At 39.6% G+C, this 21,163-nt stretch overlaps 1 protein-coding gene across 1 annotated transcript in view; it reads right to left on the bottom strand.

The window, feature by feature from the left end:
- Positions 1–2,021: 2,021 nt before the first annotated feature.
- caln2 (calneuron 2) overlaps positions 2,022–21,163 on the bottom strand; it is a 30,685-nt gene continuing 11,543 nt past the window's right edge. Inside the window, exons 3-6 of the mRNA XM_026183175.1 lie at positions 20,369–20,512; positions 18,377–18,489; positions 7,099–7,252; positions 2,022–2,661 (exon numbers count right to left, since the gene is read on the bottom strand). Of these exons, the coding sequence (XP_026038960.1) occupies positions 2,534–2,661; positions 7,099–7,252; positions 18,377–18,489; positions 20,369–20,512 (539 nt within the window). The 3' untranslated portion in view covers positions 2,022–2,533. The remainder of the gene's footprint in view (positions 2,662–7,098; positions 7,253–18,376; positions 18,490–20,368; positions 20,513–21,163) is intronic.

The following is a 21,163-nucleotide window of genomic DNA, read 5'->3' on the forward strand; positions in this document are numbered from 1 at the left end:
GTTTATACAAGGACAATGAGGCAGTGAGAACATTCCAGTAAAACCTAATGTGAAGAAAACACACGATATATTGAATTCAATATAAAGTTTAACCATCCACAGTGAGGCCTACAGACTCTACCCTAGGTGACGTGAAACAGAGATGTTGGTGACGTGACCTTGTATTTGCATATTTATGAAAATGCCCTCTTCCGCACTCTGATTTGATTAATAGCTGGTAGAAACTAGAAAAATGGCTATTACTGTATAAATTGGAAAGTCAAATACAGTATGTGACAGTAGTACATACATACCTACATTTAGACCAAGGCTGTGCCACCACAAAGAAAGATTATTGGATTCCCTGTCTTTCAAAGACATGAAAACCTAAACAAGAACATGCATACTGATTTACAGTATTATACATTTTTGCTGTAATCTTACAAAGCTTTCTTAAATTTTTTATTTATTTTTAAAGAGAGCCCTCTCCCCTCTTACCTTCTTTATATTTTGTCTAAGCCGGACTTGTGGTTGCACATTAGTTTGACTGAAACATCCAGTCTTGTTTCTCTCCGCCCTGCCAAAGTGCTAGAAAACAAGTGAAATTGCTCCAAGTTCTAAGTGGAAACAAACAAGTCTACAATAATATCCCAGGGGAGCACAGTGCAGTCCGCTTACACTGCTGTTATGGCGTGTTGCAATCGGAAATAATAAACACTAGCATATATAAAGCTACATCTACATAGGGCTGGGCTATTTGGTTAAGATAACTGTAAACAATATTTGCTGTAATTTTCACTAATTCCTTAAATTTGTTTATGAAAACGTAACATTTTGCTCAGTCCCCACAATACTGTTCTAATCTCAGCACATAAATAATGATGTTTATTTATTCCCCAGCCCCAAACCAACACCACCGAGTACAGCTTCATCCTCAGATTTAATATATTGTGTCACTGAGATGTTCAACCTTGGCTGTCTCCATTACGCAAGAAGAGGAGCATGATTCTAATCTCCTACAAGGTCTTTCTTGGACTTTTTCATCCCAGTAAGCCTTGTAAAAAATAAAAAATAAAAATCTCTATTAAATCTGAACCATAGAACACAGCATTGACCCCAGAAACTACAACAGGTATCACCTTCAGTCTTTCATCCAACCTTGATCAACTGTTGCAACAATCCAGTTTGGCAAAGAAATGTTTGTTAAAAAAAGTGACCAATACAGACCAAAGTGCCCTTGTGACACTGACACAAAAAACATATCAAAGCTCAGATTTATTGGCGGTGTTCTTCCCCCTGTAGACATAGTAAACATGGCTGTTCAGGCGTTTACCTGCAGTACTTATTTTCACCACTAGACGGCAACCTTGTCCAAGAAAACAACTGTATTAGACAGCATGTCACAACTCTATCCCTGATATAGCTCAGTAGTTTCTATCTTTCATACATTCTGCTGTTGAGAGGAATAATACATTACATAAGCTAAGTAGTATTATATATACAGTGAAATCCATGGGGAACAAGTAGGGGTAATGTTTGGTATGGCAGTGTGTATTGTGGCATGCTTTTGCTTGGTTTATGTTTACCACAGCTGGGCAGTATTACAGTGACATGCTGAGATGAAACATTTTCTCCCAGTACATTCCTAAACATATTTTTCAGTCCTCACTCCATTTGATTAGATTTTTTTTAAAACCTTTCCAAGCTTACTCGTGGACACCACTGTTTTTCACATCTCACACAAATCTTCCTTGACCAAGCAATCAATCAATGAATCAATCAATGAATCAATCAATACTACTAGTGGGATAGCAATGACTGTTGAGTGGGTTGTCACTGAGTACTGAGTTGTGCTTCTTGTAGATTCACATAGAACGTATGTGACCCAAGACTGGTGGACTAATGTAAATGTTTCACAAAGTCTTTTGTATACATAACTATATATATATATATATATATATATATATATATATATATATATATACATAACTATATATATATATATATATATATATATATATATATATATATATATATATATATATATATGTGTGTGTGTGTGTGTGTGCATTTCAATACTGTGCCCACCATTCACTCATTCCACATTCAGTGCAACTTCTGAAGTTGTCCATAATAACCATTATTTGTTTTCTGTAATTAGGAATGGCTCAAAGCACCTGATACACATTTTCGGTAATTAGAAAATCAAGTTTAAAGGGTGGTCTTGTTCTTGAAAACAACAAAATAATACCCTCCCCCCTTAATTTCAGTGTTTTATATAAAAACAGAATTCTTTTGCAGTTCAGGTTCCTTACGATCAGTAAATCCAGTGACTCTATGTGGTGACATCGTCAATACAACTCCTTTCATTTTACTTATTTTACTCATTGTCTGCCTTTGTAAGTTCAGTTCAAATAAAACTTAAAAAAACAAAAAAACAAAACTCAACTGATTGTTTAGAGAAGTGCTTGGGTTGTGGTCCAGCTTTGGCTGCAAAGACAAGATGTGAGGTCATGGCTGTTCTGTCCACTCCCCATGCTCACAGTGCAATTGGTTACTCCATGCCGTTCCGCAGCATCTGATTGGCTGCGATAAGCATGACACTGATGATGAAAGCCATAGCAAAGGCGCAGATCAGGCTTTTCCTGACACACGTTTGCCTATTCTTCTTCTTGGGATGAACTGAGAGAAGTGAAAAAAGAAGAGAAATGAAGAGATTATTATAATTTGTCTTTTTTTTTTTTGTACATCTTATTTTTTGTCATGGTAAATTCAGTTGCTACTGCATTCAGTTTGAAAACAAAGAAATAGAAACTGGACGTTCAAATGAATAGTCTTTGTGACTTCCTGTTTTAGTTAGAAGTCACTCACTTTCATGCACTGTGGTTTGTTTTACTTTCTCCCCGTGTTTTTCCCACCAATTTTGTGCACCACCTGTTACTAATCTAATCCATCTCCCCAGTGTACATATCCCTAGCTCTCCAGTAATAAGCTCCCAGATTGTCTCGTTCCGCTCAGTCATCAAGTTATCAAACAATTTACTTCCTTCTGTGTGGTATTCTCCTCATTTCTTTGATTTACTACATGGGTTGTCTGTCTGTTCCTCTTTTTTTCTCCCATTACATCTTCTGCATTCTTTGCTATGCCAAGTGGCCATCTGTATATGACCTCAACTTGGCAAAATATTTGAGGTTTGGATTTTATCCTGGCCCTGGTTGCCTCTATTTGGGTCCTTCTGTCATGTAAGGTGTTTGCTTGACATTTCGGGAAAAGAGCTCCCTTGCAGGGAGTTAAACCAGAAGATCAATATCACTTTTATGTTAGGAATTAGGTGTGGAGTCAGAGCTAAGAGGCAGTCAGCTTAACTCACCCTAAAAGTCAGGTGAAACTACAGCATCTCTAATGCTCTGCCATGCTTTAAAATTTGTACCCGTGAATAACCTTCTAACATTCGCAAGCAGCAGATACTCGAAGTCAACACAGGTGGCCAAAAATAACACCTGGTGAGTTTTATGGTTGCTTGTAGGTAAAATTGATCGGACAATTTCTTGGAAGGTCTTTCTTTTGTGTTAGCATATATGCTAAGCTAACCACTTGCCGGAGCTAGCTTCACACTATACTTAGATCACAGGTGCAAGAGATATCTCACAAGAAAAACAAGCACAGTATTTTCTCAAAATGTTGCATCATGGTATGAAACAGGTAATAGATAGCCCCCTTGGTTTTCTGCTGCTCTCACAGTTGATTGTGTCTTTAAAAAGAAAAAACAAAACAGTTAATTGGCTTTATATGGAGGCAGGCCTTGTTACATGCTGATCTGGTGATTTATAATGGCTATACAACCGCGTCTTGGTGTGCAGCATTAAAAAAGAAGTCAGTGGATGTTCTCACAATCTCAGTGAGGCAGTTTTAGGGGATACAGTCTCCCACCCATATGCAACCTCCATGATCATATAATCAAAGCTCATGTGAAATCTAAGTGACTTCCACTAGCTGAGTGAAAACTCCAACATATTACCAAAAGCTTCAAAATGCAACTAAATGGACCTTTGAGTTGAGACTGTTTTAACACGGCATTCAAGAAAGAATGTGTGAAGGTTTAGAAAATAAAGTCTGCGGAACAATAAAGGTAACGGGCATTTTCTCTCCAAGTGTCTAATGGTCTTCATGAAGAATTCAGCTTTTACCATTTTAACCTGTTCCTCGGGAGACATGTTGGTTCTTTGACTCAAACAAATGCAGGTGAAGTAGCAGCTAACATTTCTGGTTGCCATGTTTTGCAGCTTATCTCGGTGACCCAGATCGTCGAGTTGAAGCGTCTCCAGTGTAAAGACAATCAATTCATCAGAGGCAAAAACTGGTTACAACGCACGCAAAGCTGCAAAGCAAAAACAAAGACAAGAGGCGCAAGGTGGAACTTTTGTTCTGCTTGGGGTGTTTGGGATGACAGGCCCCTGCTTTCCTCCTTAAAGACATTATCTTTGGAGACTGAGAGAAAAAGATGAGCAGAGACAGTTGTGTCCTCCAACAGGCCTTGAAGCAGGAGTAACAACCAAAAGTTTCCTTGCTGTCAGCCTGCTTGTCTCAGGTTGTTAGTATCACACACTGCATCAATAAATCAAGTCAGCGCTCAGACTTGGGGATCTAAGAGGAACTGTGAAAGGCACTGGGGTCCCACTGGACAGGAAGCAGATGGGAACGAAGCAGCCATGAAAGAGGGAAGCTGAGTATATGGGAAGAGGGTTAAATGTGGAGAGGTGTACAGCTGTCCTTTAGAAGTGATGTCTATACCTCTTCATGTCTTCTACATCCTCCCCCTGCCTATTTTCCCACTCTCAACATTTTTATACTTTCCATTTTGCTCTCCCTAACTCCACGATACAGCCTTCCCTCAACACCAAAAACTTCGTGAAAGAGAGTGCCAAGCCAGCAGTTCCCTGATCCTCTTTAGCCTCTTATCTTCTGTCCCTTCTCTGCTTAGTTTCACCATTTCCCTCCAGCTGTCTCTTTTTAAGGTCTCCCCAAGACTGAGTCCCAGTGGATTCATTAAGGCTTTCTAAGTTTTTCAATGTGTTTGATCTTTCTTTACCTTTGTCTTAGTCTTACTCAGTGGATGTTTCACAGCAGACAGGCAATTTTGGGCTCTGCAGGGTCAGGTTTAGGCTTTCATTTCCCTATTCTCCCTACAGCGACATAAGTTGTTCATAGGCTGGAAAAATATTGCCTGTCTTTCAGCTGTTCAGTCAAACATTTAGCAGGGCGTCAATCTTCAATCTGTCTTACTCCTGGCTTCAAAAACTTACAGACATTAATTTATGACTGCAGGATGTTTAGATTTTATCATCTAAATATTACTTCAGCAGTCTTGATTTTTCATAGTCTTTTTGACATGATCAACACTTTACAGGTGAAACTTCTGTGATGGATATAGCAACAGATTAGAAAATGAAGGATTTCACCTCAAAGTTTTGCTAAACAACACTTAAAAGGTTGCTTCTGCGAGCCTGAGGATTCACCCATAGCACAGTGCTATGTAGTTTCCACTTTGTTCCAGTAGCACTAAGTTTTCTCCTTTCCTCAGACTTTTCATTTCTCTTAACTTTATTTCTCGTGAGCAGCTGGTTTGCTCTGGCACATTATGACTCCCAGTCAAGTCCCATAGCACATTCACTCATTTGTTGAAGTTGTTTTGATTCAGTCAAAAGACTGTATTTAAAGCAAAGGTTTTAGAATTTTACTTGTTGCTGTCGGCTATCTGTACAGTCAAACCTGTCTTTGCAGTCAGAGGAGTTAACCTTCTTTTGGCTTAAGCACTTCCACATCAGCCAAAAGCTCACATACAGTCCATGATTCAGTCCTTGGTTTAGTTTGTAGACAATGATAAGCTGGCTGACAGCACACACTTGCATCAGTGGCTCTCTCTAGACATAGTCAAAATGAAACCAGGGCAGCTGTCAAGATCATGTCTGACTAGACAAGCAGAAAAACAAAAACAATGACTCTGTGCAGGTAAAGTGTGCACGAGGGCTCCTGTAAGAGAACTGATCACTGCAATAATCCTTTGCTGATGGTAAATGGCTAGTATAATGTTTGGAGTGTTGCTTATTTTCTTACACACTGCTGAGATCAGACGACTCGTGCCTGTGCCTCAAGTATGAAGGCATAAAGCTCACCATAGCGAAAAAGTCTGGAATCAGAGAGCTAGCCTGGCACTCTACAAAACTCCACACCTAAACCGTAAATACAGCTATTTGTGGTGTCATGGCAAATAGTTATGAGTGTTATCGTGTGCTTTAATTATTTGCTTGAGACGTTTCACTGAGTTTGCCAAGCAGACTTGAGGAAGTCAACACACAGTGTTCTGCAGCTTAACCGCTTCATTTTGTGTACTGATAAAAGACAGAAAACCCCCCAAAACAAAACACACCAAACTGTGAGTGTTAGAGGCTTTTTGGGTATTATTCTTTGCAGAGAACCAGGTTAGCTGCCAAAGTGAAATTGCATTTCTTTTTTACTCCGTTTACTCATCCATTTAACTGTGGTCAAGTTGGCCAGAGGTATGATTTAGTTTTGTCCAAAACAATAAGTAGCAGCTGCCTTATCTGTCTTGTTACAGGCATTTTGGTGAAGATTTTTCCACAGTCACTGAAGAAACAAGTCAGAGTTTGCATTAAGTTAGCTCACAGCAACTTGTACAGATGTCCTGATCTTATACATGCTGACCATGTTTTTCTCTTTCCATTTTTAATGAATATGGCTAGTTAGCAATGCAGGAAGATGATGCCCTAATTTCCATCCTCCTGAGCTCTGATTGGTTGATTATCTCTCATAAACAGCCACCAGGGATAATCCAGAGATGTGGAGAGAGAAAGAAACTGGTTTCCCCCTGCTTCTTGTCTAATTGCCTCTTGGCTGTAGCTTCATAGCACACAGTAATAAAAGCGATATCGATCTACTCACCAGGCTCTTGGCAAAAAAACAAATATGTGTACTTTGGATTGTTTAATCAGTTCGAATAAGCATAGTGCATGTTGTTATTTGAATCATTAAGAGATTACTGTTTACTGCCCAAAACACCTTTTTATACCAACAAAGTTTCCACGAGAACGGCTTCCTCACCTCCCTCATACTCAGGGCAGTTCCCTGAGGTTTCATTGAGGCTTTCCTCCTCGGTGATGATAATGTTCTCTATGTCCTTCATTGTCAGGTGGTCCCGGAAGGCGTGGAACAGCACCTGCTTCAGCTCATCCAGAGACAGCTGCTGCATGTCGAACTGCAGGGGCACACAGCAATCAATGCAGATACACAGTCAAACACAGGCCGACTTCATGAGGGCAGATAAATATAGAAGAATGAGGTGTAGGAAATGACGCTATATATGAATATATTTTTAATTAGTCAACAGCGTAACGCAGGGATACAGTATGTAGGTAGGAACTGTGTCAGTTGTAATGTAAAGAAAACTGGAGCTATTTTTGGTGCATGAGTCATGATATAATTCTGTTTTTCCTGTTCACATGTATAGGCGGAGAAACTGGCATGTTGGCTTCCATGTAGGTGGTCGTTTTGTGTAATTGTTTCATATTATTAATAAGGGTATCAAATATCCATGACTTGAAGTCTGAATCTTTGCCTCTGTCCAACATCTATTCTACCCCCCAACCACCCAGGGGCTCAATCCAGGGATACTCATGGAGCCCTCAAGCCCAGCATGCAGGCCTAGATTATTTACCTCACTGACTGCCTGAAATACAATCAGTCGCTTGGTTTAGCACGGCAGATGGACACAGAGAGGCAGGCATGGCGAAGACGAAGAAAAGAAGGGTTTGATGGAGAAAGGAAGAGAGAGACACAGAGATAAGAAAACAGGAAAGCACGATGAGGTCAAAGAAAAGGGAGATGTGTGAAGTAGTGGGAGACAGATGGAGAAAACAGAACTGGCAGACAATGGTGGTAAAAAAGTAAAAGAGCTGCGTTTGTGAAGAAGAGATGCTCATTTTAACGAGAAGATAATCCTGCTCTTGCTTTACTGACTTGCTCACTATACGCTAAAATACTAAAACCAGTGTGCTTTATGACTAATGACTTTAGGGAAAACCACAGATGTTGAATGAAAAGGGGAGGGAGGGCTTATAAATGATTTTAGAAGCATGACTGTTAGATTTGTATTGTTGATTGTCATTTATGCTTAGAAATATCTACTCATATATGCTTATATGCTTTGTGTGTATGTAGACGTCATATGTTAATGAACCTATGTATATTCATGTAACCTCAATAAAAGAGCAGCGTTACGGGGGAGTGGACGAGAGCAACTGGGGTCAAGCGAAGGAACGGCGTTTGTCCAGTTCTCTCCCGTGCAGGAGAAACATAAAGAACTTTGCCTACTCGTGTCTTGCTTTTGCTGTGTAGTAGAATTGTCTTGAACGTTCCAGCGAATAGGTTTACGCTGCAAACCTATCAATGACCTTGCGTGAAACCTAAACATGTCTTTGGGACTTACAAATTTTTGGTTAATCCTTACATCACCTGCCTGGTCAGGCTTGAAGTTGAGGCCCATTTCTTGTTTAATCGACAAGTTTCACATTTTGGGGAAAAAACAAACAAACTGATTTGCTTTCTTTCTGGAATTTCAATGTGCAGTCTCGTCTCTGTCCATTAAATATGATGCTAAAGCCAGTACATAGTTCGCACAGTGATATGGAACAAAGGGGGAACAGTCCTTTGCCAAATATAGGCTTGTATAGCTCACAAATTACAGAGTCAGAATAAAGGTTTTCCCATTTCCAGACATTAGTGAATACAGCTGTGACAGCATATTTGGACAGATACTGTATGAGAGTGGTATTAAGCTTTTTTTTTAAACTCTGTGTCAGAAAATAATTGATTTATAGCATCATCTTCGAGATGTATTAGTGAGTCTTGTCCTGACTCTGAGATCATTCTTTGTCTTTGTTATTATTTTTTTCTGTGTCCTGTTGTATTTTGTCATACTTACACTTCCTTTCATTGCCTGTCCTGCCCTACTGTCTGTCACCTGTGTCTAATTGTCCTTCATTTATGCGTTTAGTAGCCTCTCCTCTGCCTAATTGCCTTTGTATCGTGTGTCATGTTCTTCAGCATTTCTCTTTGGAAGTTTTTTCTCCCTTAACATCATGATGCTCAGTAGTGGTCCGAGAACGGATTTGAGAACTAAACATAACAGGAAGAAGAAGTTTGATTTTTGTAGTTTTTTCCCCCGCCATGGCCACTACTGAAGCCGCTGATGTCAGGCCTCTCTTTTCCACGGATGCATTCCCAGTGTCCAATCTAAAACCAGTTCCACACATTTCCACTGACTAAAGACGGTGCCAAAAAGCCGGCACCAGAATGGCATCACTAAATTACTGGGCCCAAAATCAGGATCGATGCCAGCAGTGGATAGAGGAGGGGCAAGAGCATCTCAGATGATTTGCAAATATGAAGATTGTTTAAGCTTCTGTTTCTATTTTGTGCATTTAAGCGTTGTGCTCATGTTTTGTATTTTAGGTTCCTAAATGCTAGTGCTTTGATTACACTGAACATTTGAAAATTGTTTTGAGAAGGAACAAAATTCTGTGTCATAAAATGAATTCCTTTTGGTATCATAAAGAAAAAAAAAATCTTACACATAAAAATCCCCAAATTATTAGCTAATTTGGGGAATTTCTGATTTATAACAGATCTCAAGACTGCAAGAAAAGAAAAAAGTGAATCATAACTGATATATTGACCCATTAATAGAAATGTCCTTGAACAGGCATGGATACACATGATAACAAGGACTTGTGTCAGGTCTTTATGTATTTTGCACGTCCACTTCTCTGTGCTCTGCAAATGTGTATTGATTCCAATCTAACTGTTCGTCTTGCCTTTCCTGGGGATTTACGCTTTAATTATGGAAACATGCATTTGGATGCATACTCGCACACAAACCCACACAAATGAAAGCAAACTTGAGACACTGCAGTAAATAACTGCAGACACAAAACTGCACAGACAGACACCCTCTCTGGGTTTCTATCTCATCCTCTTCTCCCTCTCTCTCGCTTTCTCTCTCTCTCACACACACACACACACACACACACACACACAATTCAACACCCACGCATGCAGATGCTTTTATTTGGTTAGCTAAGGTAAAACAACCCATAGGAGATTATTCACAATTTGGCAAACATGAAACTAAAGCAACTTTTATTTTCAAAAGGACAAAAGTGACAGGAGTGGGTAAAGATAGAGGGGCTGTAAGACACAACAAACAAGATTCAGTGCAGGGGTATGAGTTGTAATCATCTTAGCCAGAGCTGAAAAACAAACTGCAACAACAAATCATAATTCCTGGCTTAAATAAAACTGTCACTCTACCACCCAAAAAGCTGGCAGTGGAACAGGGATCCATCTTCACATGCTTTTCTTGATTTTTCTCTCATTTCTTTCCATGTTGGGAATTTTTTTTTCTTACTTCAATGAAACTCACAGAGGGAGCTGACTGCAATGTAAAGTACCTTCAGGCAAATTTGTGATATTGGTCTATGAAAATAAATTGTCTTGACTTCTGTTAAATTTGCAATTAGCATAAAAAAACCTGTTTAGACTTTTAACTGAATAATGCTGCCTTGTCTGGTGCTCCAGGGCAAATAAATAGGGTTTGGTAGCAGCAGTTGGAGGGCATGAGCTGACTGACTTCTGCTATCTTTCTTGCCATAGCTGTCTCTAAATTGAATAGATACAAGGAAATGGAGGAAAACCTCTTCGGACTGCAGCCGCAGGACAGACGACATGACAGGTGAGGCAGGAGCATGGAGAATGTACAATGTTCCTGACTGTCTATCGACTGGGTGAAATCCACAGTGGTACTTGTTACTAAGCAGCAGAGTGATTTCTCATCCTGCCAGGTCTCTGACATCCCCCCTCCCCAAACACACACACAATGAAGACCAAGAGTTTTCCTGTCAGAGCATTTTGTCTTTCACTGACTGAGCTCAAATATGTCATTTGTGTGTCTCTCTATATAGAAATGCGTGTTTGTATGTGAGTGAATGGTTGACAGAGAAGCAGCAGGGGATCGCGAGCAGTGACCGGTGACATATCGAAGGAGCCAGGACACATCAATCAGAGGAACAGGTGCTTACACGCCGTCCTTCCTTACTAATCCTCCTGTCCTCGAACAACACAGGCTTGTTTCGTCATTCGTCCACCTGCTTCGTCTTCTGACCCTTTCTCTAAAAAGTCACCCAGAGCGACATCCCGAAAGCAATGTTTCTTTTATTCTGTACACTTCCCCCTCACCACCTAGTTCTTCTGTCTTGCAGCAGTGCTGTCACAGTTAGGCGTCATCTTCAAGTTCAAGTAAAGTTTTTGGTTTGACTGCATGTGGCAGTGCAAAATTGACTTAAAAAAGGCAGAAGCTACAGTCAACCAGAAATGAATAATAGATAAACAAGAGCCACGGGAACAGAAATCAATTGCAGATGTATGTGAGGGAATAAAACTGAAAATAGGAAAATTCTCAATTGAAAGTTGCTGAAACTCACTAGGCACCATACTGGTCACTTTTCAAACACGTGTTAAAGTAATCCACTTAATCTCACTGCACTTTAAAATATGGGGAAGCAGGGACACAACATTTTTAAAACGCACTAATCTTTGCTTATTAGAATGAACACTGTGGTGTGTTTTTAACAGCTGTAGATGCAGACAGTCTTTCCTTTGGGTTTCAGTTTTCATTGATAAAATAACTCACAGCTGGCTACGCTTAAAAAAGATGAACACTTAACAAGTTGATGATAGAAATTTAGAACCCTGACTTAAATATCAGTTAATATTTTTAATGAATATTTGACACAGATTAATCATCTCTTTGACACATTACATGACTTGAATGAATTAAACCTCTGAGTGCAGTCCCTGTAAAAATTCATCTCTTGTATTTTAAATGGCACTGACTCCAGAGGTGGCTAAAGTACACACTTTCTTTACTGAAGTAGAAGCACAGACACTTGTGTTTAAAACAAAAACAAACAAACAAAATAATACCAGCACATGAGAATGAAATGTCATGCCAATCTAAATCTATTGAATGTACTTAGCTGGAATCTCTTATGTAAGACACAAGCAGGGAAATAGTTATATTTTCTGCCTACATTGTAGATGGGTGACTATTCAGGTGCCTCCTGAATCAAACCTACAGAGAGGAGTGCTCCATGGTGCCACCAATTACTCACCCGTGTAGTTCCACTGCAAACCTCACTGTCACTCACACTGAAATCTAAATGGTGCAATCTACCTATGCTCGGTGTGTACACTCTTATGCATCGGGGAGGGGATTCCACATCGTGCCTAGCCCCTCAACAAGTGACCACACCGCCACTAAAGACACAGCATAAAACCTTAAACAAATTAGTAAAAGATAAAACAAATACACCCTAAGTTACAGTACTTTATAAAAGCAAGATTTAAAATACAGAAAATAATTCTGAGTAAAAGACCATAAAACCAGGACTCAGTCGAGGCCAGTCCATAAACGTTTGTAAGATAACAGGCCACAACAAGACAGAATAAAACCGAACAAGACCGCAGCAGTATGGCACAATCCACTTTCTAAAGGGCGATACTAAAATGAACAGCTTTCATGAGCAGACCTGCAGTGCTTAGCTGCCTAACGGTCTCAGCTACCTTGGATGGGAAAAGACTGCCAAATACCTCCATGTGGTAGTGAAGCGCAGCTGTTTCTTATAGGGCCTCTAATTAGCAGCTGGGAAGGTGTGGATGTTAGTGCTGCATTTGCGGACATCACGTAAAAATCTACTTCACTACATTACCTTTATATCTAACCTCTCTTCTTCCTGTCCTGCCCTGTCTTTCTTACATCTTTCTCCATCTCTGAGAGAACTTTTTTCTCTGGCTGGGAAACAGAGTAGCTACAGACACGGTGAGTGACAAACTCCGCACAAACAGTCTGTATATTTGCTGATATTTCTTGAGCTGCATTTGAAATGTTGCATTTGAAATTGCCTGCCACTTAAAAAATGTTGCTCCCTTTATACTTGCTCCTCTTCTGTAGAGCTAGCTAGATACTCACATACTCCAAACTAGAGATGTACCGATCCGATATTACGTATTGGTATTGGTCCGATACTGACGTCAATTACTGGATCGGATATCGGAGGGAAATAAAAAATGTAATCCGATCCATTAAATATCAAAAAACCTCACAAAACTTGCAACATGGCGTAACTCGGCTCATAACCGTAGCACGTCGGAGCAGTGTGCATCACGTGATAGAGCGGCCATCTGGCATTTCATCTCCAAGGAAGTTATCCCAGAGAGAAGTAAAGCAAGTGCGTAAGTTCGTCTCTGAATGTTTATAAAGCATTTCCGCGTTAAGCTTAACAACCGATATATGGAGCGACTGCCTCTTCTCTCTCCCTCCCTCTCCTGCTGCTACTTCAGTCATGAAACTGATCAATGATCAGCTGATCGGCTTTTCTGTCAGGAGTCCGTCTCTCTTGTTTGTTTTTGGCCCACTTCACACCAGAAAGAGGAAACCAGCAACCGAACAACAGCAGCACGTTTAAGCTTAAGCTGTTGTTAGAATTTATTTAATATTACTTTGTACACCAGGATCCTTTTCTACGTAGCTGACGGCTGGTAACTGTGCAGGGGCGGATCTAGCAAAGTTTAGCCAAGGGGGCCGATAGGGCATGAACAGGGAAAAGGGGGCACAAAGACATACTTTTCTTTCTTATTCTCATTTAAAATGTCTAGCTTTTATTAAATAATTATCTGACACCCAAAGTTTTAATTTGATGTAAAATGAATAGAAGTCCATTACTGTATATAGTAACTATTAAGTCTAATATATACCCCAGTAAGCTTTTCCTTTGGGAAGGTACCATCTGTGCAGTCTGCAATTCTGTTAAAGAAAGATGTTGAATCTATTTAATTATTCTTGAAAAATAATTGATTTCTGTGCATTTTCTTTTCACACTGCATCAAATTAAGGTTGATTACGTCGATTAAGTATCATGAGGTGCAGCGTGAGGGGTAGTTCCCTATTTTGTTTTTGCTTTTTTGTTGCTGGGAGTTGGAACCCTATCCGGTCGTTAAGTCTGACGTCACTAGCCCTGTCTGGGCCTAAACTCCGCTGCAGGTCCATATATCAAACAATCACTATGGCATTACTGAGAGTTGAAAAACTGTCTAAAGTCTTTCATCTTTAATAAAATGATCAGCGTTCTGCTCTACCAGGTGTAACAATTGAGTTTAACATCCAGGCATCCATGAAAACGGAATTTATGACATTTAACGGAGTTAGAAGTTAGCAGGAAGTTAGCTCGCTAGCTTCTATCTAAATACAATATAGCATGTCCTGACTGCCAGGTTTTGGAAACAAATTAAAACGTACAGCTCTGTTATCACTTCCAACATAAATGAAGACAGAAAACTAAACAGCAGTGACGTTTGTAAGGTTACTGAAGTTGGGCTAGCTGGTATATAATGATGTGCTACGTGACCGCTAGCGACACAGCTATGTTAGCTTAATATAAACAAGCTAACTTTTTTTTCCACTCGATAAAAGTTAGCGTGAGTGTTCTCGGTGGTCAGGAGCAAATGTAATCGCATGGCAGGATGCTGTAAAAGGACCAAACTTCAGCCAGGAGAACAACTGAGATAATCCATCCACAATACGAGGTTAGTCATTCATATACTGCTGCATGGGCTGGGCTTTAGTTACATCCTAAGGTTTTAAAAACTGAGCTTAAATAAATGATTAGCGGTAATAAAAGCCGAGGGAGGTCAACAGGGATCACTGACTGTTTTAGGAGCTTTTTGAGATCAAATAGAAGAAAATACAAAACATTAAACATGTTAATAAAACAAAAGCCATATTAAACACAGACTACTTTAGGCCCGGAAGTAGGATTCGTCATGTCATCACTTAACGACCGGATTAGTTAGGTTGCTTAATATTTACGCTAAGTACTCTTTAAAATACCAGAATAGGGAGGATGGAGTAGGTTTAAGTTTATTAGATTGATCAGTATTGCTGAACTATGAAAATTTTTTTTTGCATACAGGTATAACAGAATACCTTTAGTCTTGTTGTTTTTTAAACTTGAGTATGACTTTGATCATCTGAAAGGCAGGACTCCTGCTGTGTCAAACATTACTTCCTGAAAAAAAAAAGAAAAAAAAAAGAAGAAAAATAAATAAATAAATAAATAAATAAATAAATAAATAAATAAATAAATAAATAAACTTCAGTATGAACTTATACAAAATGCAGCAAGATAAAAAAAAACAGTATTATTGATTAAAAAACACTATATCGGATTCATATCGGTATCGGCAGATATCCAAATTTATGATATTGGTATCGGACATAAAAAAGTGGTATCGTGCCATCTCTACTACAAACACAACTTACGGATATCTACACAGCTCTGAAGTTTGCCCTGCTGAAGTGTAGATTTTACTACAGCAAAGTAGAACCAAGTTCAGTCTCTTGAAGATTTGCAGGAGTGTTAAGTAACACTTATTATTACACATATTATTCTGTATGTCAGCTGCGATACACACTACCTAATTATTTTTGTACAACTTGAATGAAAAACAACAACAGCAACATTTGACTTCAGTACCAAACACAACAATTTGACAATTGTTGCAAACATTTGCACATATACTTTTTCCACAGTGAAAACAAAAACAAGGCTACAGCACATTTTACCTGCAATGCCTGGAAAGAATCTGCTGACAGATTTTGATGACATACGATGCTGCTTTCTGAAAGCTGTTGGGCTCATCAGCTATAATTCACAGTGAAGTTACAACTACATGTATAGCAAGAAGTATAGCAATACACAATTTGAGATGTTGTTTTTTTATTTTTAATAAAACATGATGTTTTAAAATAAGTCACTTAAAAATCGTTTTGTTTCATTTAACCCTTTACCTCTAATGAATAATCTAATCCTTTCTGTGCTCTCGATTACCTTTTCTTTCCTACTTAATCTTCTTTTTATAAACTATATCTGTGATATTTTTGTCTCTTTTCCCTGCTCCCTGCCTACTCTGGTTGCCCCACTGGCTCATAAACCTTGCATGCCTCATTACAGGTTTGGGCTTTCTACTCTGGTGGCCAGTGTTTGGGTCCTGTCATCACTGTAACATCACACTATACATGGTTTCTGCAAATGAGGTTAAACATGCTTTGGTGGCAGGAGTAGCTTAGGTGGTTGAGCAGGCTGGCCATTAAATGTTGGGTTGGTTCAATGCCCGATTCCTCCTGTCTGCATGTTGTGCCTGTGAACATGAATCCAGGAAATGCTCCTGGCATGTTTTGGAAAAATGTGGAAGCCCATTAGGACAAAACATGCCTGCCAAATAAATGTAATGAAAGGCTGGCCACAATCATAACACGATGGCGATCCCACAGACCTCCTTCCCACTCGCTCAGCATAAACATATTTCTCATAAGCTATAAACACTGTTAAGATATTGGTTTAAAAACTGTTGTTTGTAAGTGACTGTCTTTAGGTGCTGCAGCTTAATTTGCAATGGAAGAGTGGGTGCTAGCTTTCTCAAATCTAATTTACTGGCTGTCAGAGCGAATGCGGTAACTTGATTCGGGAGTTTTTCAAAGCAGATATCTAAAGCTCAGTGAGATCGCACTCACACCACGCTACAGTGGAAAATCAACAGTGAACCAGAGGAGTTTTTTCAGAGGTACACCAAACAAAAAGAACGCAGAATCACACGACTGCGCAGAAGTCAATAAACAGGTACGCACGGCAGTTCCACTCTCCCCAGTGAAACCATCATGCATCTCTCAGAGCGCAGATATTATTCGAACATACTGAACTGAGTCATTATGGCCCATCACAATGTATCCATCATGGCGGACCTCTTCCATCTCTCTCAACATGATGGCTCTGCCTCTTTTCCCGTCTCCCACTGAGGTCTGTGGAAAATAAACAGGCTCACAAACACACACACAAAATCCCCCCCTTTTGCTTTTCCTACATTGTTTTGCTCCATTCTCTCCCTTGTGCTTCTTGACTCTACTGTCATTTCCCCCATCTCTTCTTCTTGTTTTTGTGAGGTGAACATTTCAAATCACCCTTGAGATGCACACTGTCTGCGACCTTCACAGTTTCTCTTACTCCGTCTGTCATCCCCCCCCCCCTTTTTTTTTTTCTTGTGTGCTTTTCCTTTGTACTTCGATATCTTTATGTGGGGCATCCCCCCACACCACCCCCACAAACTCCCCATCCCCGCTTATTGTCCAGCTCTTCTCTCTATTCTGTCATCTCTTTCAGCCTCTCTGGCTTGCACACTGTCTGTCTTGCTCCATCTATTTGTCAGAGATTCAGCGTGTCTCATTTATAAAAGGTGTTCTGTTTCACACAGCATTCCTCGTTTTAAAAATTGCCTTTTTTTTTGGTTGTTGTTTTTTGCAAGAATTTTCTTTGTTTTGTGAATGCGCGTGAATGGCTCATTGTTTCACCAGTTATATTGTCTAAAGTAACTGAACATTGAAACCTAGGATGAAGAATGCAAATGTGGCCCTGTGTGTGTTTGTAACCTGAAAGGCACACACACACACACACACACACACACACACACACACACACACTTCTTCATTTCAATGAGTCACCCTGTTTCTCCTCTCATTTGACTCAAGGAAAGCACTGAACAGCTTCCTGAGCACTGTCGCTGTGCTCATCCAACCGTCCTCGCACTCAGCCTCCTCCCTACACATCAAAAGCGCACGTACACAAACTCAAAACTTTGCACTTTTCATTATTGTTGCACGTCTTACCTACGAGGCACAGAAAAAAGACTCGGAGAGAAGCTAATTTCTGTCTACAACAATTTTCAAAAACAAAGTAAGCACATGCAAATGAGCTTTATTTACTGTGGTGCCTAATTTGAACAGTGCATCCCCAAACTCCTCATTATGATAATGCTCTCTGCAACACATTAGATGATAAACACATGTATACCCAAAAATCTCCAAAAAACGTACATAAAGAAACACACTTAATTCTCAGCAGGTCTCTTTTCCTTTAAGACTCAGATCCAAAAAGGGGGGGAAAAAGCTATGCAAGGGAACAGCAAAGGCAGGTAGGGGGGCTGAGAGTGTATTTTGTGTATGTGTGTATGTTTTATGCGTGCCTGCAGAGTTCTTGGAGAAACTAGGGCTGTTCTCAAAGATGTAAGACTTGTTCTGACTGTTAAAATACATAGTCAGAGGTGAGGCGGAAGAAGTAAGAGGAAGCATAAGGGATTGAACTGATAAATGATGAGGAGAGTGAGTGATGAGCAACAGACTGTTGACCAGCTGGGAGGAGGAAGCTTTGTCTCTCACCTGCCAGAAGATGTTGTCAATGGTGTTGCCTAGAAATCCTTCTCTGTTGTCAGATGACAGCAGCTTGGGCCCCAGTATCGTCATGAACTCCTCAAAATCCACCTGGCCGTCCCCTGCAGGTAGACAAACACACACACAGAAAAAGAGGAGCAAGGAGACAGACCAGCACAAAAAAACAATCAGATACTGAGACAGGAAGGATGGCAAAGCAGAGTTAAATAATGCATTTTATGACAAAGTTCATTTCTTTCCAGAAACAAAGGAGACAGATCAACAGATGGGTGTGTGCTTTCATCCATGACGAGCACTCGTGCAGCATCGGCCTTAATTCACCTTTCGGATACAATGCGTGGACCTGCACGAGTGTGTGCCTGTGTGTGTCTGTGTGACTGATTTTTGTGACAATTCAGGGATCATTTGGCAGATTTAAATTCAAAAGAGACAACTTTGCGTGTGCTTGCATTATGTATTCTGCAGCCGTATGTTGTTATAGATAACAGTCAACAGGCAGCGCCCCGTGGAATAAATACACGCACTATGGCAGCACATTGTAAACACCATAAAACACCCAGACTTATTACACTGTATATTGCCAATATTGATTTTATGACCAGTTAAAATTGTTATCTAATGTTCGGATTATTACGTGTTATCGTAAGGAGCATATTAGACGCATTAGTAGTCTGGACAAGGTGCGGTAATGTTGTGTGAGAACACCGTTGTGTGTGTCAATTATTTTTTTTATTCCCTCCTGAAAATTATTTGTAATTTGGAAGATATAATAGAGAAAAAAATGATTCAAACAATACCCACAGATAACGCTAGAGAGCCTGAAAATGTTCTATAAACACACCAACAATTCAGTATGTTGAATACAAAATTACGTTTTTGGTATATGAAGACATTCTTCTGAAGAAAATATATCTTCCTATACTTATTACAAAATTATGCATTTTTTGCAGTAAATGTCTTATTATCACTTTTAAATTATTTTTCAAAAATGACTAGGAGATTACAGACCCATAAAATAAACCATTATCTTGTATTATAGGATACTGCGCACATGAAAGAGCATCAGCTTGGTTCCAAAGCCTGACTACAGCTTCTCAAAAGAAATTTGAATTAACATAATATAGAACAATCTTATTTTTTTAAGACTATTTGCCTAAAGCTGAGGGAAAAGGATAATGCCGGATATCAGAGGATCAAGAATGCTTAAGAACTGATTTAATTATACATATAAAATACATCCGAAGAACTGCGCAGGTTTTCTGACACCTTATAAAATTTCTCATTCTTAAAATAATTTTGCCTTTCAGTCCTTTATGAGCGGTGACATGGGGATGATAGCAGTCAGGGGTAAAGGATTTTAAAAGAGATACTGTCTCTCAGCAGAACAAATGGCAGTGCTGCTCTCAAGCTGCTCATGGACGCAAAAAGCTTCTAGCTTTGACCTTTGATATTTACAGCGAGCCGTGAAATCAAGAGCAGGCTGATAAGAACCGGCCGAAAGACTGACTAGCTGGTTTGTGATTCAGGGACTGCTGATGAGAAATTGCGGCCCTCTGAGAATTTACAAGCAAAGCAGGAGTTTAAGGAGGAGGCAGGTTCTCTCTCTGTTGTCTCCAGGTGAATTAATTTTAGATAAGTGACCACCTGCTGCCATTTAGGCACTTCAAAGTTTGAAGGACACTGTAACTAAAACTAAAACCCCTTTTTAGCCTCAAGCAAGTGAAAGAGGAATTAAGTTCTGCAAGACTGCATTACTTAAGTCATTTACACTTCATTAAAAATGCAACACATTTAAAGATAATGATAAGCTTCTCTCTAAAAGGATAACATTACAACATTTTTTATTCCAATATAAACACAAATATTTTATGTAAAACAGTCGCACATGCAGAGTTGCACTCTGTGTTTTGCATATGTGAAAATGCATGGTTTGCTGCTCCATGCATGCACCCAAGAGTGTGTCCTTATGTAGCATCTTACCATCCATGTCCAGTCTCTGCATGATGATGGCTAACTCCACTTCACTGGGCATGTAACCCAGGGAACGCATGGCCATGCCCAGCTCCTGTTTGGAGATGAAACCATTCCCATCACGATCCAGAACACGGAATGCCTCACGGATCTCTGCGCAGCAAACATACAACACATCGCTGTGCATCACTGTCAGTCTCTCAGCTTCTTTATCTTGTTTGAGGAGACACATGTTTTAAAAGTTAAACCTACACACTTATCATAGATAAAACTCTCTGTAAATATTTATCTTGTTGAGGTCACTGTGTTGGTTTCTGGTTAGTTGGGAATAAAGTTACAAACTTCTTAATTTATGTTATAAGCTGGAAACTGAAACAGCCAGTGAAATCTCTTTATTGGCATTTCCCAAACCTCTTTCTTGTGTTCATATTAAATTATGTTTTGTTTTATTCATTTACATTAATTCATTCATATTTAAGTTACTTTGATTGATACGCAAAATGCAATTGCGTTAATAGTAATTGTTTCTGTCTCTGGGAACAAAGCAGCATGGTGTCGATTAAATGTCTAGCAGCTGAACTGCACGGATTGTTCATTAAACAAGATTACCATGAACCATAAAAAAGTGGCAAACATCAATATTTTTCACATCAGCAATCGATCAAATGCCTACTTGTACGTTAAATGGGTCACAACGAGTGACAGTCAGTTCCTCTCAGCTCTATAGAGTTTCTGCTCACATTTTTGAATTTCCAGCCTTAAGCGTGACTGTTTGCATTCAGTCTCACATGCTGCTGCATGATG

This window comes from Astatotilapia calliptera, chromosome 10 (genome assembly GCF_900246225.1).
Source record: "Astatotilapia calliptera chromosome 10, fAstCal1.2, whole genome shotgun sequence".
NCBI lineage: Eukaryota > Metazoa > Chordata > Actinopteri > Cichliformes > Cichlidae > Astatotilapia > Astatotilapia calliptera.